This window comes from Prenolepis imparis, unplaced genomic scaffold (genome assembly GCF_030444845.1).
Source record: "Prenolepis imparis isolate NDT839.2.m4 unplaced genomic scaffold, iyPreImpa1.0 SCAF_17, whole genome shotgun sequence".
In the NCBI taxonomy this organism is placed as follows: Eukaryota; Metazoa; Arthropoda; class Insecta; order Hymenoptera; family Formicidae; genus Prenolepis; species Prenolepis imparis.
In genome coordinates, this window is record NW_028141175.1 from 653700 (window position 1) to 674439 (window position 20740).

The 20740-nt window shown below is 37.8% G+C and overlaps 1 protein-coding gene across 5 annotated transcripts; it reads right to left on the bottom strand.

Annotated features, from left to right (window-relative positions):
* Window positions 1-861: 861 nt before the first annotated feature.
* Skeletor (DM13 and DOMON_DOH domain-containing protein skeletor) lies at window positions 862-18895 on the bottom strand. Of its 5 annotated transcripts, XM_083056161.1 has the most exons (16): window positions 18612-18888; window positions 18019-18362; window positions 16962-17260; window positions 12246-12383; window positions 11505-11577; window positions 11199-11307; window positions 10523-10685; window positions 9825-10084; window positions 7805-7904; window positions 7505-7689; window positions 7117-7419; window positions 6863-7034; window positions 6437-6630; window positions 5987-6211; window positions 5641-5823; window positions 5154-5279 (listed from the first exon to the last, which is right to left on the bottom strand). In XM_083056161.1, the coding sequence occupies exons 3-16, from the start codon at window positions 17044-17046 to the stop codon at window positions 5256-5258; spliced, it is 2214 nt and encodes a 737-aa protein (XP_082912287.1). In that variant the 5' UTR covers window positions 17047-17260; window positions 18019-18362; window positions 18612-18888; the 3' UTR covers window positions 5154-5255. The 5 variants fall into 5 exon arrangements, with proteins under 5 accessions (XP_082912285.1, XP_082912284.1, XP_082912286.1 ...); XM_083056159.1 differs by having other exon boundaries at window positions 862-5823; window positions 18161-18362; window positions 18612-18895; XM_083056158.1 differs by having other exon boundaries at window positions 862-5823; window positions 18612-18895.
* Between the last annotated feature and the right edge of the window lie 1845 nt (window positions 18896-20740).

The window sequence follows — 20740 nt, forward strand, 5'->3', positions numbered from 1 at the left end:
TAATACATTTGTGATTGCATGATTTATATGCACATATGATATAATATATTGGACAAACAATTATAACATTCAATGCTTCAACGCTATCTAATAATTGTGGCTAATGGTACAATGACAATCGATAAAAAACATAATGAGTTATCAGAATCAGTATGTTAATAACATAATTAATTTTTCGATTTCATTTTCTCACTAAGCGAGCCTTTTTTATGATTTTTTTTTCGCTTAAACAATTGAACAAGAAGTAAAATTGTTTATTTTCAGTTATTAAGATTATCTTTTCATTGCAAAACATTTTTAAAAATGTAAATAAAGTATATTTCCTAATCGTTACAGTTAGATCTAGCAGCTTTCAACTTGATTCTACATGTATCAGTTGATTGTATCTTTTTACGTGAAATATCCTGGAAAATACAATAGTTTGTTTTCTAATTGCTATTACGATTAAACCTAAAAGCAACTTATAACGATTGTGTTACTTTTCGTGCAAAATGCGTTGGAATATACTTTCTCTAGTCGTTATTAGAAGCAAATTGAGAAGGGCAAATTTATTCAACTCGCAAAGTTTCAAGTATAATTTTGTTTGAAAAGCGAATGTCTATCACGATTTATAAATATAAAATGTAAGATATCAACATTGAACTATATTTGTCTTCATTGCGCATAAAGCATCAAATATATTATTGATGTACATTATTTATAAATTATGATATGAACAATTAGGTTTATGTATATATCGACGTGTTATATAGTATAAAGAATGTTTATATCAAAAGAGACGAGTCTATTATTTAACAGAAACAATCTCATCAAGGAAAATATTATACTTTCTGATCTAATTACTTCTATAGTTTTCGTTTTATTTGATTCACTTGGAATCTTCACAAATACATATTTACTTCATATAAAAAAATATATTTTATGTAAAAAAATGTATCTTTTACTTTCATTGTGATGAAGTGCAAAGATTGTTATTTTTCTAGTGTAACGTCTCATTTATCTGAAATTGTGTGTGCATGCCTGATTAAAAATCGTTGCTTTTACTTATTAATCAAGTATATAGCATATCGATAGAAAGAAGCAAAATTAATGTTCGATCAAATATTTACATTTTATCAAGGCTTGCAAAATTTTGATGAAACGAGAAAAATTATTGATGCTATGATTTTTGTTGAAATATTTATCATAATATTTATTATATAGTGCTTATATTTTTTATGCTCTATTATATGTGTATATTATGTTGTGAGATTAATAGAATAATCTCATGAGAGATTACCAAGATTGTCGTATGTCTAATAAATTTATCGCTAATAATAGTAGAAAATGTGGAACATCCTCTTCTTTGCACATATATGAATATCTGTTTAACATATACTTTCTTTTGAAAACACGCGTTGACGGATCATGATAAATAAAAATTGACAACTATATTGTACATGTTATATTACGATAATAGTATAATATTGATAAGAGTATTGTCATTGAAAAAAATCTGTGAAAACGATTTTGAAATTTTCGATTTTCGAGAATTTTAATTGCAACTCTTTATAAGAATGATATAATCAAGAAAATTATATTTTTCCGATCAATATTGTATATTGCAACCTTAGAATGTTAAAATTTTAAATTTTTTAAAAAGGCAAATTGCAATATGCAGTCATGCAACTGTATATTGCAATAGATATTTTAATATCTTATGATACTTTTATAAGTGAAAATTTGAAACGCGTTAAAATGTATGACGCTTATTATTAATCAGGAGAACGTGCTTTTTTGTCGCTTTTTTAAAGATGTCTTTTAAAAATCGCAGCTAACACATTATTAAGAAGAGAACTCTCATTGAGCATATTTACGATATATACAGAATAAAATTTAAAATTAATCGACCGAAACATACACATGTACGCAATAGTGCAGTATAATATGCAATACTAAATGTATAGAAAAGCTGTCATTTATAGATATAAATTTTATCATTAAGAAAGCATGTGTGACATTGTGAGTGTAAAGTTTGTATATTATTGCTTAAAATTGTAGAGAAGCATAATTAACCGAGTGTTCATATTATATTTGTATAATTTATATTATAGGTGAGATATAACATATATATATATCCTGTAATATATATATGTAAATATGCGCGCGATGTCGATTATATATGTATTAAAAATAATCCGCGTTTAAAGTGTTCTGCTATTTAGCTGTTCGATATGTATTCTCTATCCACATATACATACCTTGACATTTTTTAGATCATTAATACACACACACACACACGCAATACCAGATTATGACGTCAGCAGTGAGAAATTGTATTTTTCACTTGTGATATATATAGAGAAAAAAGTTTTTCTTTTACATTTTATTCTTCCATTCGATATAAGTATGAAACTGTCATAAACAAATCCTTTTTCTTGTATATAAATTTAATCTAAAAATGTCTCTGTATTCTCTACATTTTATTCTGCTTTCAAATAATTAACTTTATTTTTAATAATTATTAAAATAACGTTATTAATTAATAATTATAATTATAATTATTGATTAATAATAATAATTATTAATAACTAGTTAATTTAAAAAATCTGTAGTGGACGTGGATATGCATGTGTGTGTGTGCTTTTACGCTTATATTTTTGCAGCGATTAATAAGATTTTGGTATATATATGTAGGATTATCTATTGTTTCGTTTCGTAGGTATGTACTTAAATTCGTATACGGAATTTCGTATGAAGAATGTAAGTATACGTGCAATAGACAAGGAATGACGGATACACGTAGATTGGAGTGTGCGTATTATTTTTTTTTTTTTTTCTCGAGAACTTGACAAATGGCTCAACCTCGGTTTTCGTACATTGTAATTTTAACGTTGTATGTATCGATTATTTTGTATAACACTTGTTTTCTATTCTATGCAATAAAAATATTATCGTAATTATGTATGTATATCGCATTTGTGCGCATGAGTTTCCTCTTTTACGTCATCTAATGTCGATTGCAAATTCTATTAAAGCATAACTATTAAAGCAAAGTAATTTTACTGAAATCGCGCGCGGATGTATCTTTCTTCGATTATTATTCTTAAAAACTACGAGCTAATATACGCACAACAGTTTGGTGACCTGTGTCAAGATTACCTTTATTAACAAAATTGCTTCAACTTATTTACACATAAAATTCCAGCAAAACTCAACAAATACCTGTTGCTGCAAACGCCTCCGGCGCTTGATTCTTCTAACAATAAGTTTTGACATTTTCGAAGCTCGATCGGATTTTCACAGTGTGTGTGTTTCAGACATGGCAATTCCGTTGTCTCTAATATATAGAAAAACAAATGCGTACGCGCCTCGATTGAAGGACAAAAGCTTAATATATACTTCCTCTCTTTCCAGATATAATATAATATCTAAAAAAGCGTCGTAAAAAAATGTCTACATAAGCCATATAAAAAAAAAAGTACAAAAGTTGTACTTCCACATTGTTCGCAGTAGCTAGTGGCTGCTACGCGAAGAGAATGTGCGATCGAGAAAGATACCAGAAGAGCGAGACGCAAGAGCTCGACAGGCGAATTGTACTACTTGTATAGGAAACCAGTGGGTTTTCTCATTATGTTAGTAAAGGCCTTCCCCAGGGTTAACGCAAGTTGGAGTATATCGTCTATTATTTCCGAACGCAAGTCCTATATCGCACGCGAGAGACGCACTCGGATGATCAACGATCTTCCGATCCCGCGAGGATCCTACTGTTGATGTGTATCTTAATCGGAGGACACGAGGACGTCTTGGACGAGTTCAGATCGCGCAATACGCTACGATAGTGATCAGGGCGATAGATCCGAGATTACTGAAAAGCGTCGCTCCTCCGCTGACTGCCTCGACCTGTTCGCGTTCCCGGCGACTGTGATTGTTGCTGTACGAGTTGTCTCGTTGAAAGTCCGCGCTGGACATCGTTCGACGTCCTTCCGGCGAGGATCTCTTCGTTCTCTCCACCAGTGTCAGCCTCGTCTTGGGCAGGAGTTCGGAGCGGAGAGACAGATCGACGTCCGGCAAACGATATTTTTTCTCGTACGATGAGCCGTTTGTGCGCATCTCGCCGGGAATTAGCGGAGGAAGCTCGCCTTGAAACTTACCGAACTGTGGAGTCCTGCTGAGCAAATCCGACGTCAGTCTGCCCTTGCTATCGCGATGCTCGATGTTGGAAATGGATCTGGCCAGGCCGGTGGAATCCTTGAGTTTCTTACCGTCATAAGTAATCAGCACGCCGGAGGAGGAAGAGGATGGTAGCTGCTCGGGTCGCGTCCTCGCGAACGGCGGAAGGTAGTAAGTATCCAGTCTGAGATCGGCCGCCATCTCCATGTCGTCGAGATCGTCGAACCTTGGCGAGAAGCGTGCTGGATGAGATGTCTTCTTCTTTCGCTTCCTGCCGCCATCGATGGTGGATGTCGTCGCGACGGGCAGCGACGGCATAAAGACGGGCGAGAACTTGTCGATCGTCCGATAATCCGGACGCTTCCCATACACTTGTTTGGCGTCTTCATGCCACGCACCTCCGTTCGCATCCGTCTTCTTCTGCGCGATATCAGGCGCGGTGTCTACGACGTTTCTGATAATTGGCTTGAAGCCACCCTCGATGACGATGGAGTCAGGATTGAAGCCGGTGTTGCGCGCGGGTTTCAGGAGCTTCCACGAGGGAGCAGGGTCCATGAGATTGTCGGAGATTTCTGCGGTGACGTCCGAGCCTATCTTCGCCTCGAGCTTCGCGCGCTGTTTCGTGTCGATTTTCGTCGTGGGTTTCTCGACCAGCTGATTAGCCTCTTTGTCGATCGTCGTTTTCGACGTCGTCGTCATCGTTGTCGTCGTCGTCGAGATAGCGGGCGGTCGATAAACGGACTTTTTGCGCTCGATGAAGATCGACCGCGGTGGCGAAGAGAAGGACGGCAAAGATAAGGACGACGGCAATGATAATGACAACGGGAACGGCAATGACAGCGCGTTCGATGATGTGGTTATCATATTAGCGGCTTCTAAACTCTGCAACATCGGACGGCGCGTTAGTGTCATCGGTCGGCGTATGATCATCAGTTGGGTCCTCGGAGGTTCGTGTTGATGATGATAACGAGGAAGAGGCGGAGAAAGCTGATGGCGAACGTAGTGATGATAATTGTTCGCGGAATAATGCGGTGCTCGGGAGTATGGTGACTGGCCGTGGTTGTTGCTGGCCACCCCTACGTAAGACAACTTTGTCCCGTGATTCAATGAAGTTGGCCGTTGGTGATCTGCAACGAGGTTAGACAATTGCTGGTTAGTGGCAGTCTGCTGCTGAATCTGCTCCCGCCCGAGCTCCGTGAGATGACCGGCACGAAGGGACGACGACTTCTCGTGAGTGGTCGTGACCGGTCGACGTTGCTCTCGCTGCAAAGCTTCCTCATCGCGGTACGCGTCCTTCAGACGTGCCTCGGACGATGATGATGATGATGATGATTGCAAGCGATCGTAATTGTTATTGGCATTCGTTAGTAGCTGCGGGTGATGTGAGGCACTTAACTTGCTGTTAGTCGTCGTATGATAACGATGACCGTAATCGCGGTGAGAATGATGAACATGCTGTTGATGAAGAAACTCCTCTGGTGGTGTTACCTTGCTCGCTACGGCTATGCTAGCGCCGTATTCTAGATCCTGATCCGCCGGCTCATCCTGACGACCCTTGGCCGGCTCCACGTACACCTCATGCTTCTCGCTGGCCGACGACGATGGCTCGTTACTGACGTCGCAACTGTCAAGGACGTTGATTTTCCACCCTAGGTAACGATGCGTGAAGCACTGGAAGAAAGTTACTTCATAAAGTTAGAAATCCATTCAGAGATACTTTATCATATTTTTTGTGCGTAACTTATACACACACAAATTATGTAGATAGAGGTTTATATAGATCGACACTCGTTACATCGATATGCGATACTGATGCTCGATCGAACTGAATTACCTGATAATATACCGTGTCGGGTGTATTTTCGTCAGGCGTCCATTCCACGATACCCGGCTCACCGTGGTCGCATTCAAGGGTCAGAGTGCGCTGATAAGCTCCGAAAGACACGAAGTCATCCGCCTCTGGTTGATTCTGATCATGCACCCAATTGCAGAGACGACCTGTGCCGGTGGGGATGACCTTGCCACGTTGTCGACGCACACCGGCAAATATCTTTACTTTCTGTTAAAGTCGAACAAGAAGAGAAGTCGTCACGAACTGATAACTCTGTTTAATCCAAAAATCTTTTTAAATTACGTGTGCCTTCATACATCTTTTGTATCTCAAGGATGTTTAGACAGAGGGAATTTCAGATTCTTCGCTTAACAGAGAAATTAAATTAAGAAATCGTATAGCAACTTCATTTTTTTGTAGCGAATTTTGTATGCAAGAGGGATCCTTCTTTACCGCTTTCTCCTCGGCCGTTTTGTGCTGGTAACCGCCTATCGGATCATCTGTGATGTAGAACGGATGATAACGCGCCGGTACCTCCGGATCAGAACCACCTTCCACGACGAAAGTGTATCTCTTGCCCCGAATCACATTAATCTCGGGTATCAGCAATCCATTGATGTACCAACAGATTCCCCAACCGACATGACCTAGAGAGAAAGTGAAGCAAGGACCGGTTTGGACTACAAATACATTGCAGTTACTTTCTCGCAATACTTTCTCATGGAACTTCTAACGGTTCAAGAGTAAGTTGTACGAATTTTGATCAACTTTGCGAAAGACTAACTATACTCATTTGCGAGAGAGATATTCAAAATATCATTTAATAAAGTAAACATAAAATTTTCTAATGTTATAATATTCGTAGGAGTAATCCTTTACCAGTAATAGCTGGATAGCCGTGTTTTCCCCCAGTGGGCCCGAACTGCGCATAAAAGACACCATCGTCCGGCTCGTCACATTGAATAGGTGGTATCTCCCAAGCGTCGTTCGTAGACGCCGGTGCGGGAGTCGCTGGTAAACGTGGCGGTCTTTGCCCAGCAGTGACAACCTGCTGCCATTTCAAAGCATCTTTTTGCAAAAGAAGTATAATATGCAACACACTCTCTAATTACGTTTCGATTACAACAACTTACAATAGCTTGAGAGCCGCTTTCTGTGTCGCCATAAGTCGAGGTCTGTTCCTGATCAGGCATAGGACAGTTCCACATGGGCGGTCTGCTAAACTCGATGAACCGATCGGTCTTCAGATAGCGGCTGTGAAAACTGACCTCCTGTCGCTCGTTCAATGGTCCGATGGCCCAGATTACGGCCTGGGATCTATTCGTCAATATCGGACGGTCCAATTCATCGCTAGCCTTCAACGGTCTCTGATACGTGACGATGCTGTAGCCATTCACCATCGCCGCGTTCAATAATCGCACCGAGTCCGTGTTTTCCTTCAAATAAATAGAACAGTTGTTACATTTTAAGCGCAAGAACCACTTGAAAACTCTTTAAGCGGATCTATTTGCATCTATTTACCAGTATACGCGCATCCGGACAACTGCCTCGGCGTCCCGAGCACTGGGATTTAGCGTCTAGGAAGTAGTCGACGGCATATCCTTGCAAGGTCCGCTTGTCGACCCACGCTACGGCGACGTCTCCGCCGATCATCGTGCTCTTCTCCGGATCCGCGGATACTCCAAAGGCCATGTATTGTTCGGCATCTATTGGCAATTCAATTCTTGTAACTAACATTTTTTTTTAATTCTATATATTTTTCAAAAGAAATGCTTTTATTCATAGAGCGACGACTCTTAATATATGAAGATTTATATGTACCTAATTTTGCAACAAGCTGGACAACTATGCTGTCCCCGGCTACGGCCCATCGCACTTCAAAAGCCAAGCTGTCGTCAAGAACTTCGCAGTTAAGTTTCGACTGAAATCATATACACGAGATGATCGAAAACAGTTGCGGCATTTCACGTTGAAAGACAATTTAATTACTCATTAAAATATGTACAGTTTCAATTGTGTATGTAAAAAATACATATGTTTATTTGACGTATAATATACATGTAGAAAATGAGTACAAAAATATCAAAAATATAGTACACACATGCGCGCGCGAACGAATATGTGTGCATATGTATATATATATATATATATATACATATACAATATTACATGTGTACATGTTAGATATCACTCACAATAGGTATATACATATATAAAATATATACGTATATAAAAAAAAAAGAATTTATAAGATTTCTCCCACACACAGATAGTATGAGTGAAATTTTATATATAAAAAAGATTAATCAAAGCAAGAATATTTAAGAAATTCCACATTTTTCCACGATTATAAAGTATATAAGCTCGCATATGAATTTGTAATGCATATAGAAATTGCTGTAGTCTTTATGGTTAAAAAGAAAAGATAAAAAATAGTTCGTATCTTTTTCCTAATCCAATTAAAATAAAATCTCTTCTTTCTTCATAAATGTATAATATCTCTAACAAACGAATAACTAATAATGGCCTAATTAAGACCCTAGTGTGGTAATTAAGAGCTTAGCGTGGTAATAATAATAAATTAAAATTTATTATGCTTAATATTTTAATTTAATATTTAATTATGCCGAGGATGGTTCGAAAATGGGACCGAAACGGTCGCTTTAAATAAACAGTTATTTTTACAAAGAAAGAATAATTTAAATAATTAATTACTACGCTAGGCTCTTATAATTAACCCATTACTAGTCACTCATATATTTTTATACATTTCTGATAATAATAAAGCATCGTTTCAAACGACGTGACGCAAACTTTCGGATGAAAAATGTTGGAAAATTGGAAATTTCCTAAATTAAGTAAGTTCTCTTAATAGATTAGGTGCGATAAAAGCGAGTAGGGTGTCTTTGCGCGTCTTCACGTAGAAAATACACTCAGATATGAGAGATATCCGCGTTCAGTCGCATTATTCGCACGGTCGATTATATTCAGTAACGCACGAACGAGTCGATTCTCCTATCTCCTTGGAAGTGCAAGAGCCTCGCGTACGAATTCTGTTGCGGGTCGGTCAATCGAGCGCGCGAACGCGCGGTCGCGGGTTGGCGAAAGATCGAGGAGGAGGTCGACGGCGACGTTTCGTCGGTCGCGCGATAATAGTGGCTTTGATAGTTCGCGTCGGCGGCCGAGGGGGTCTGCGGTTGGGAACGAAGTTGCTCGAGTGCCTGCGCATCCTCGACGGCCCGAACTACTTGAATCTGATCGTCTCGACGAAGAAGCGGCCGATAGGTCGTCGGACGTTGCTGCTGTTGCTGCGAGAGCGAGCCCGCGAACGAGATAGCGAAAGGGGTGGGCGATGAGGAAGCGAAAGGGAAGATCTCGTATGCGCTTGTTAGCGCCCCGAACTGTCCCTGCCCTCCGCGATGCACGTTCTGCAACACAAGGACAGAGACAGGGTATTTATTTCCATGAACCATAGGAGGAAGTTGATGAATTTGTCGTTTGGCGCGAATTTTTTTGCCATTAATTGAGTTTACTTGTTATTTCGTGAGGTTGAAGAATGATATCGCCCTTCAAATTCGGAGTAAATCGAAGGAAAAATTTCTTTGCAAGCAAAGATTCAGAAGAGCAGAAGACGATCTCGTGTTCTCGCAGTCGAAGCAGTCAAAGTCAAGTGATCGGGTGTAAGAAAAGAGGAAGAGTTTCGACGAGTTTCGAAAAAATCGATCACGAAATAATGATAAAACGTTGATAATCGCACGTAATGTATTATAATGCACACTACGTGCCAACACATTTCTTCATCGCTCCATTACGCACTTGAGTTAAAATGTGTCTGACATACCTGTGGCGAAACCCCTAGCATTTTCAGGGACGGCGGTACGTTCAGACCCTGTAGAATTTTCACGTGACCAAAGTCAACGGCGAATGCCTCGCACCATACTCCGAAATGACCGAACTGATGAACAGTCAGGTCGCCCGGTAACGTCAGGACGATGGTCTTGCGATCGTAACGACGCAACGGCTCCACTTTGCCGTTTTCGTCAGGTAATCGGATACCCTGCGATGACGGCGTTGGACCGGTACCTACCCAAAACTTGGCATCTGCGAAACAATTTTGCATTTGTTTGTCATTTGTGTCGATCTTATGCGCAATATAAGTAAATTTATTCATTATAAATAAGTATTTTTAATTTAATTATAAGTTTATAAAGTCGTTATAAATAATGAATAAATTTATTTATAAAGTGATTTATAATATCATCATTAATAATATCATTTTTGAGAGATTAAAAGGATAAGTCATATCTCTCCATCATCGTAGTTAATTACTTGATAAATTATGCAAAACACTGTCTGCCACATAAAAAAGGAATTCAATTTTCCTCTTGAAAGGGTATATCTTGATTACGTAAGATGTTAATATCTTGCAAATGTTCCAAGTTAATTATTAATTAATTTTCTATTGGTAATTAATGTTCCAAGTATTTATTAATTAATGCCGAAATTTGAGACTACTAATAATGATTAAAAATAACTTGCCAGGTGCTTCTCCGTCGTAACTGAAGTTGGGTATCAGAAGAGTCTGAGCATCTACAATGACAACCGGTTCGGAATTGACACCGTGTATGCCGCTCAATGACTTTAATTTCTGCGGTTTCGGATAATCGAAGCCTCGCTGTATTTTGACATCACCGAAATTCACCTAAACAGAAAAATAATTCTTTGTAAAAGAAACTTGTGTTTATCGCGCAAGTAAAATATTCATTATATACATAAATAAAATAACGTATTCATCCTATATTTATTTATTATACAAACTTGTCAATCTTCATGATCTATTTTTAAATTTATACGAGAGATGAAAAATAGATGATAGATAAACCAAAAGAGAAATAATATATTCGCGAGTGACGAAAATTTGAAACGCCGAGCGTTTTAATATAATTTTTTTTATGAAGACTATTAATTATTATCGGAAACTCTAAAGTCTAATCCCGGATATATCCTGGCAAAGCCTATAATTATCAGACGACGTTTCATCGGATTGTATATATTCCATTCACTTGACACGCGGATCCAAGCGGCCGGGTGGTAAGTCTGTACGAGTGTGAAAGTTGTACTTCGAGAAAATGATGACCGGTTCCCGGCAACGAGCAAGTACACACAGCTGATATTGCGCAGACCAAGGTCACGAACATGCATATCCGTTACTCACCGAGAATTCGTCGCACCAAACCGAAAACCACTTGATATTGTTCAAGGTCTTGCCGTCCGGTAAGGTCAATGTGATGTCCTTCTTGCGGTATCGTTTAAGGACGCTTGTACTGTCGAATAAAAGGAAAAGTTAACGCGCTGAATAAAATCGGAAGGAAGGTGAACGGCTTTGAAATCAACAAAAGTGACTATTGTGGCTATTCTTACTTTATGTGTGATAATTAATTACACTCATCAGCAAGTCGTATTTAATTAATAGCAATATCTTTCTGGATATATTCTTTTATTTATATCTGGTTTTACTTACGTTCCGCGTTCGTCACGGACCCGGAACCCACTGTTGCCTGGTCCCTTGCTGTTTCCGGCGTAAAAAAAGGCGGCTGGAAAGAGAACGATGTTTCTTTGATTTTTTTATAATTGAGAAAAATTTTTCGCAACAAGATTCTTAAGGAAAGTTTTTTAAAGAAAGCTGTTTATGATGACGAACGAGTTGGTGCGAGCGAATAGATAAGAAACGCGTTACACGGTTTCAGATTGTGAAGCTCTAATAAGCATCTAGATATCCTTATTAATCTGGAGCAAGCATCTCTCAGCTTGTTTGCGCATCAAGAGTACGCGTGCCAGAGAGATTCGGGAAAGTTTTTCCGGCCCAGAAAAACTGGTCGCGGTCAGTCTATATCAGGTCGAGGGAAAGTTTTCCCCGGCAATTTTTCGACTTTTCAAAAATTAACGAGCAGAGAAAAATAGCTACGCGATATTAATTTTGCTATAAAAATTAATAATGAAACATGCGTAATCATGTGTGTAACATATTATTTCATTAAAAAATATAAATCAAAATGCGTTACGCAAATTTTTATCACAATTACGCAATGAGGAATGCGATAATTAACGTGAATTTCATTTGACAATTAAATATCGATAAAAATAACAATCAAAGTTAGTCTTCTTTAGCCCTCTTTTCCTCGTGGTTGATTCTTCGAGATATGCAAATATTCTTAATGCCGCATGTCTCTTGTCGATACTTGAGTTCACGCGATGTACCAACCTGGACCTTCGCCATCGTATGTGAAGTCCTTGATGAATAGTGTCCTTGCGTCAACCGCGTAAACCTCGCCGCTCACGCCGTGATGAAGTTCAGACAGCTTACCGATCAGTTTCCCGTAATACGCTCCGCTACATATTTCTGCGAAAAAGCGAAATTATATTAATCGATTTTATTATCAAGTAATATTCAATTAATTGACGTAATTAGATATTAGCTGAAGTAAAATATTCCGCGCAAAACGGAAAGTGCATCTCGGGACGCTCTATAATAATTTCTAGCATCGCGACAAATTTTTTATCGTGTAGGTTTTACGTTCTACGCGCATCCGGATTACTCGACAACATGGTGATAAATCGTATAGAATTAGCGTAATTATAGTAAAATTAGCAACAAGTGTAATACAATGTGTTGTAAGATTGAATAATCGATTAAGCAATTATCGAGTTACATGATATTACGCGTTTGAATTACTATTATAAAAAAAAGAGATTGCATAACTTTGTTTAGACTGTATGGATTTTAAAAATGCAAAGTATTGCAGTATATTTTCTTATACACATACATATGTATATATTATAAGAAATAAAATTCATACATATATTTTATATTTTGATAAATACATTCTTCGATAAAAATAAATTATTTGATAAGATATATTTGTATTTTTTACTTATATTTTGACTAAGAGTTTAATAAATATTGCAGAAAAAATATAAAATATTAAAACTTTTGTATTGAATATAATTAAAAAATAAAATATGCTTTTTTCAGGTGAAATAGTGATAGTACAAATTTCATCGGCCTATGTCTGGTTCTTTTGTATTTGATTGACGTCTAATTTGTTAATTATAAAAAAATATTCCTTTAGATGCGTTATGGCATTATGACAATGACATTACATCGTGTATCTCCGCATACCAGCTACGTTATCATCCTACAGACGATTGCAGGAGCTTTGTACAGGACGATTGCGGAAAAACCGGTACTATATGTAATAATGCGCGAGTTTATATTGTGAGTTTGTTAGAATAATATATTCCATTCTCTTCTCTCTCTTTCTCTTATTGCTATCGAGGATGTTGATGGCTACATGTTCCCAAATACGGTAGCTGGATAACGGTAACCGATATACCTCGTCTACGAGAGAATAAATTGGCTGACGATTGATCGAGCACTCGTTACGATTGGTATATCCTCGTGCTCGTTGTACGCAAAACTAGGTTCCGCGAATCCAGCATACCGGCTCTCACCAAGTGAATCGTTTGTGGTCGCGTCCGATCCCGATACGTTGACAGTTCATCTGGAACGGTTGTGATCAGATCGACGTTTCTCAAATTTTTTTGGATCATAGAATCTTAAGCAGTACATTTTTTTACATGCAATCTCTAGGGATATCTATCTCGAGAGCAAACTTACCAAATGAAATAGCAACAGAGTGCGTTAATAATTTAGATAGAGAAATATACATATATATCTTTCTTTTTTATATTTATATTAAAACAATATTTTTATTTTCTGCAAATTTTTACTTGAACTCGATAATATATGATTGTACACAACATAAATATTATATATATATATATATATATATATATATATATAAAATATAAAAAGATAGAAAATGTTGAAGAGAATTAAATAAAATCAATGTTAAAAATCTATACATCTAATATAATAGAATAAATATTAAAACACGGAATAGAAAGAAATAGAGAGGAGAGAATAGACATTACTCGTGAAGGTACTAATAATGACGACTCGAAACGTTGTATGTTTGTATACTTGTATCACGTGTACTAGATAAGTAATGCCTTGAAACGACGAAGGCCGCACGTTCCCATTGACAGATCGCGGGATCGGATACATCGTAAATGTTACCATAGCTCATTAAATCGGACCCTTTTGCCCGTCCCGGGTACCGTTAGAATTCCGTAGAAGGACGGCTGTCATCCATCCAGAAACGTCAGGGTACAAACGAAGATTGGCAGAAGGTTCTACGCGCATTAATCAAGGTCGCGCGCGGTTGCGTTTCCGCGATTCGATTCAACGAACGCGGATTACAAAATGTTCACGAACGCAGCAACGATGTGTTCAAGATGTTAGAATTGATAGAATGCCTGAACAAGTTGCGAGATGAACGCTGCTTAAAGATTTAACTCGCAATTTTTTTAGGAACTTGTTATAATTAATTTTAAAATTTAATTCGAGAATTAATACAAGAGAAAGAGAGAGAATGGTGTATTAATTTTCAGAGTTGATTGCTTCTCTAAGTCTAAATAAAAACAATAATAAGCGTGTTCTGAAATACCAAGTTAAATGCTCGACTTTTTATTGATTACTGATTTATGTATGTGAGAGCAAAAACGCTTCCGTACACAAATCATAGGTTCTATATAATATATAATTATATATATAATTATCAAAGCCCGAATTTCTCGATTATGTATGGGTATCATAACGAGCTATTTACAAGAGAGTAGAATGTTTAAAGTACTCTTATAGTTCACGTTTATGTAAGCATAAAATTATCCATCTAATGAGATAACTGAATTAATCCTCGAAGAAAATGATAAATTGACTAAAATTACAACTTCTATCTCTAAAGAAAAAATAAATCAAATTGTCATGAATTAAATCACTTAACAAGATTCTTATAAATAAGAAAGAAATGACGAGTGTCTAAGAAGATGAGGAGAGAATTAATTACGATCGCAAAAAGACTAATAATCTATATTGCTCCCAACAGTGTGACTCGAATAATTATCAAAGCCCGAATTTCTCGATTATGTATGATGGTATCATAACGATCTTCAGCTATTTACAAGATAGTAGAATGTTTAAAGTGCTACTCTTATAGTTCACGTTTATGTAAGCATAAAATTATCTATCTAATGAGATAACTGAATTAATCCTCGAAGAAAATGATAAATTGACTAAAATTACAACTTCTATCTCTAAAGAAAAAATCAATCAAATGTCATGAATTAAATAAATCACTTAACAAGATTCTTATAAATAAGAAAGAAATGACGAGTGCCTAAGAAGATGAGGAGAGAATTAATTACGATCGCGAATTTAAGACTAATAATCTATATTGCTCCCAACAATGTGACTCGAATAATCGCCTCATCTCGAGATTCGGAGATTATTTCGCGAATTTTTTTTGGACCAACAGCGACTATTAACATGACAGAATTGCGACATCGAACTCGGAACTCGTATCATATATACACGGATGGCCAATTACGGTTATCCGCCTCCCGCTTTCACCTCCTGGAAGCCTGGAAATGTCAGGGGGTCCGCCGACGCGATGTTATCGCCCTTTCGTTTTCGTTGCCGACCTCGCATACAGAAAGATTCGCATCCTCTTTCCGAGTTTCGGAATTTAATTTTATGCGCGGAGATTCCTTTTCGATATTTGCAAATCTCGCACACGACTCACATCTTTATGCACGTAACGCACAAGCTCCTGCGTATATAATTATCAAAGCCCAGTTACATTGTTAAATTTCAACCATTCTAACAACGACATTAAAATTCCAATGCTACGGCTGTCTCGATTATTTCTGAAATTTTTTTTTCTTTACATCTTCGTACATCTTTTAAAATTATATGACGAAAAAGAGAGAGAGAGAGAGAGGGAGGGAAAAATGTAATATGGCTTTAATACGGATTTGTAGCGTAAAACTCTTGGAGCGGTGACTTCCGTCCGGTGATAGTTTTCGTCGCGACGATTACTCTGATTATGGTGACGCATATTAAAATTCGATTAGATTTCCACATTGAGTGATATATCATTATCCTATCCATTTCTGATTCACATAAGAACCTCTTTCTTCCGTGAGCTCGGTTTATATATGTCTGTTCTTTTTTTATTTTAATTATTATTACGACACACGAAGGCGGCAGAGCAACATTAGTTTTTAGATCAAGTAATTGCTAATTACAAGTTCAAGTAATCATATGATTTCTCCTTGCTTTCTAAAGTACGCGCTAAAAATAGGACATGCAGAAAAATGCGGAGCGTGAATTCGTCTCTCAGGATGCGAGGCCGCGCAAGTTAGCGGTGTAAGTAGAGTGGACAGCGAAACAGCCTGCGAAATCGCGCGCGTGCAGATATTTCAATTAGCCCGAATAATGCGCCGAGGAAGTAATTTTCCGATGGAGAGTTCCAGGTTAAAATTTTGACGGAAAACTATGTCGAAATATGTATAGACGACGATTTTCTTTCAGAAAATATGTATACATAATGTCTAATCGACATTATATATTCCTATTATATAATCTTATTTACGTCCAGTAATAACGTCGTTGCTTTACGTACGAGGATAACTCGATATCGCGGGGTCTTTAATCCCCTCACTTTTCATCAAGGACAGAGCTTGATGAGCCACGATGAGAATCCCGATCGAAAGTGTAAGATCTTAATCAACTTTAGCACAATTATTTCAGATCGAAAAAAATCTACGAGGATTATCTACGAGAATTATCTCTCGAGAAACCTCGACTAAAAATTCAGACTTGCGGTAAACTATATTTTTAAGCGTAATCTTGTCATGTATTACAATAATTACGAATCCATTTCATTTCAATCAGACACATTTTTACGATTGCGCTGCGGTATAATGATCGGATGATCGCGATTGTTGACAAACAGCCACGATTATTTTCGAAATTAATCGTATCGGAGCGATATGCGTTTGAGGAAGGACTTACGTGCAGCTAAGACGAGGAGGAACGCGACGATTAGACCGGTTGACGGTCGTCGTGTCGGGGACGATGCGAGCGATCGTGTCGTCATGGTGTCCTGATGGTTACTGGCGAGAAAAGTATCTGTTGTCGATCCAAGTAACTTTGTTGGTCCCACTACGCGATCACCGGCTCGCCTTGCTTCACCGTTCCCGTTCCTTTCTCTCTGTCTTTCTCTTTAATGGGAAAGACTTTTCAGCTTTTCGCGCCCAGGGTAAAAGTCCCGACGTCCACCTCGCTTGATCCCCGGACGGATTGACGAGACACTGTTGGCAAACCGATTTACACATATTAGATATATCATCCTCGAGAGATAGAAATACGCGATAATACGCGTGAGAGATTTCATAAACGAGAGATAAAATGACGGGTATTGTCATTTTATCTCTGTATATTTTTTACCCGGATAGAAGATACACGGGCGCGTGAGAATTCGCGTAAAAGAGCGCGCGAGTAAGTTGCGTTCACGAACGTGGCCGCAATTATGTGACAAATTTTACGGCATTACGTACAATTACGACGTTGTCATCACGACAACGACGACAACGATGGCGATGACAACGACGACGATGCGCAATATTACCCCATCGCACGGTGGGACGTTTGCCTAGACTCGGTGAATATTTCCCGAGTGAGCGCATCACGCGTTTGATGCCGCTTTTAACATTACTCGACAGAATAATGTCGTAACGCGACGTGTGATTCTTTTTTTTTTTTTGCCCCAGGAGTTTGCGTTCTAGATTCTACTCGCGCGCTTCACGCTGATGAACGCGTTTCGCGTCTCGTTAATTAAATTCCCTTCCCCTCCTCTCGAGAATTACAAATGACGAAAATTAAAGGCGAGTCGGATCCGCGAGTAATCTCGACGATTATAACGAGCAAGCTTGTACACAATAATGCGGCTCCTCTCGACAAATGTAACGCGGTTAGCATCGAGATATTCATTTTGCAATACCGCGCGATGAGGCGCAATTTCATCGTTGTAAATGAAGACATTCTCGCAAAAACAATCTTCAATTCCTACCTTTCTTTTCTTCTTCTATTTCTGCCACGAGCCATTCTTCGATGTTAGTATGCGTTGGCGAACAAGTTGGCGAAGTGATGCGATTTGTTACAATACATTGATTGTTTTTTTTTATCTTGTAGATCGACTTTTACAAGCGCACCTTCAAATCTTCCGCGCGAGTTTGTCGGAGTTGACACGGCAAAAAGTTGCTTTCCATTCCTTATTCATGGGTGGACTGGTATGCGGGCTATAGTTGTATTGGTGGCAGAAATCAAGAAGTTTCGAACCAACGTGAAAACCACGTCTTGTTGTCATCGTCTTCATGTCGTCTCGCCTCTTGCATCGCATCTCATTACGCCGCGCTGTCAGGAAAAAAAAGTCAGAATTAGCTGAGAATATTATACATATATCCGTGGACAAAAATTCTCTCGCGTAACATCTCGCGTAGATCATCAAAAATAGTTTCAAAGTTTGCAGTTATATATCGCTTTTAAAAACCGGAAATGTTAATGATCTGCAACTGATCACGGCATATTCGTCGTGAAACGTGTTTTTATTTTTTGCCAACACCGAAAGTCGAGACAGTATAATAGTAAGGATAACAGATTTACCGTTTGAAAAAAAAAAAAGGAAAAAGTTAACGAGCGCTCGAACGCGTGTCCAAGAATACGACCCGCGTTGGAATAACGAACGAGCGAAAGTCCTCTTCCTCCTTCTCGTGTAGGCGCTCTCTGGCAGACACTCGATAGTTTCTTATAGAATGACCACAGCTGTCTAATCCCGCACGCACTTTCGCACCACACGTCGCAGAGGTGTACATATGTACAACTCGCGCATATGTAATGACACGATGTGTTGCTGGATGCGCTGTACATATTGTAAGTATTCTTGTATCACATGCACGCGATGTGTTTGGACCTGGAATTAATAAGAAAATATTCTTGTTACTGATTTTAGTAAAATGTATATTCAGATTGCATTTTTCAGCGAGTGACAATTTTATTGCTATCTACATCTCGGAAAATTTGTATAATAAGCGATATATTTTATATCTTTTTATAATATATAGCTATATAACGATATAAGCTCTTTTCAAGTAGAAGATTCCACTCAATCTCTCATTTAAAGTGCGTAAAAGAATCATCTTGGAAATCAACAACTGTTTTACAAAGTTTCTCGAGAAGAAAGGATACATTAAAGCATCTAATAGGATTCACCGTCAAATTTCAAGAGCGATCAAGCGAATCCGAGAGATATAGATTTGTTTAGGTGACTATCTACTGGCATAATGAGATGAGAATAGTGAAAGTTTGTCGTATAGGGTAAATCGTAAATGCTGAAGCTGAATCATGATTGCTGATCCATCAGCAGTGGTCTGCCTTCATGGATCAAGGCAGCTTATACCGTTTCTTATTCAATTCAACTTGCTAATGCTCATAATAATCGTATCCATGCACAAAACAATCATCATCTCTTATGGATGTTTGATTAGTGTACAAATTTAGTATACTTATCAAAGTTGAAATATGAAACGTACATTTTTCCTTCTTCAAAGAAACCGTCATCTGTCAAGAATATATATGTATATATATTTATTTTATTTTTTATTTTTGAAGTTAATTTCTTGTTAAGTTTAAGAAACGAAATCTATAAATTTTTCCTTCTTAAAATTTTTTTTCCAGAAATCGCAAATCATCCTGTTTATTCGCATGTCGTACACATTTTAGAAAGCGACTGATGCTGCAAAAAAATTATATCGACAGGTGACATATCATCTTATTTGTAAAGAATGTCCGTGAAATATAAAGATGTATTGATTTTATTCGCACGACAAATATATATTGCTAAAAATTAATATTGACAATATACAACTAATATAGTTAGCGTTACGAAGAGAATCAGACGGGAGAGGTGGATGCAAAGAGAGAAAAGAGGAATGCGCTGAGGAGGCTATTGCGATTATTAACACTGAAGCGAGTGAGGTTTAGTGACTCTAGATAAGAGCAAGTGTCCGTTCATTGAGAGCAAAAATCAATTATCGAGAGCGAATGACAAGCACGAGACTTTTATCATCAATATCGATTAAAAATATACAAACTGCGTGGCGAATTAAAAATTCGAAATAATTATAATTCGATTGTAGTCTGTACATTTGACTCGGAAAAGAGGGGATCATATAGATTGGTAAAAATTCTTAACTAAGTCGAACCGACACCATCGACGCGACGTTGCAAAAACGGTATCTTTACGCAATAACGTCGCTTCTCTTGCCGCAATGTCGAGAAAAGGACGGGAGATGTGAGAACGAGGTTTCTGCAGAAAGTGCAACGAACAGCCCGATTATTACGCTAAGTTGCAAAAATAAATTATTAGAGAGACATTTCTGTTCGCATTGAAATCCACGCTATTATTTTCATCGAAAGTCTCGTCTTGCAGTTTCAGACATTAATAGTTCGATAACGCAATTATATATATATATATGTATATATAATTGTCTAATTATAAATAAATAAATAATTGTATACATACGAGGAAATATGTCAACGCGAAGATCAAGTATATAGATGATGCATCATCAGTCTGAGGTATTTCAGGAAATGCAGTTCCGAGGTAAAAGGAGATTGTTACAGTTATCAGATGCGTCAAGAGCGATTACACCTCATTGTATGTCTGCGTAATCGCACGTTTGGCGCAATAATTCCATACAAACGTCCGCCCAGCTTCTTATAGAAGATTTATT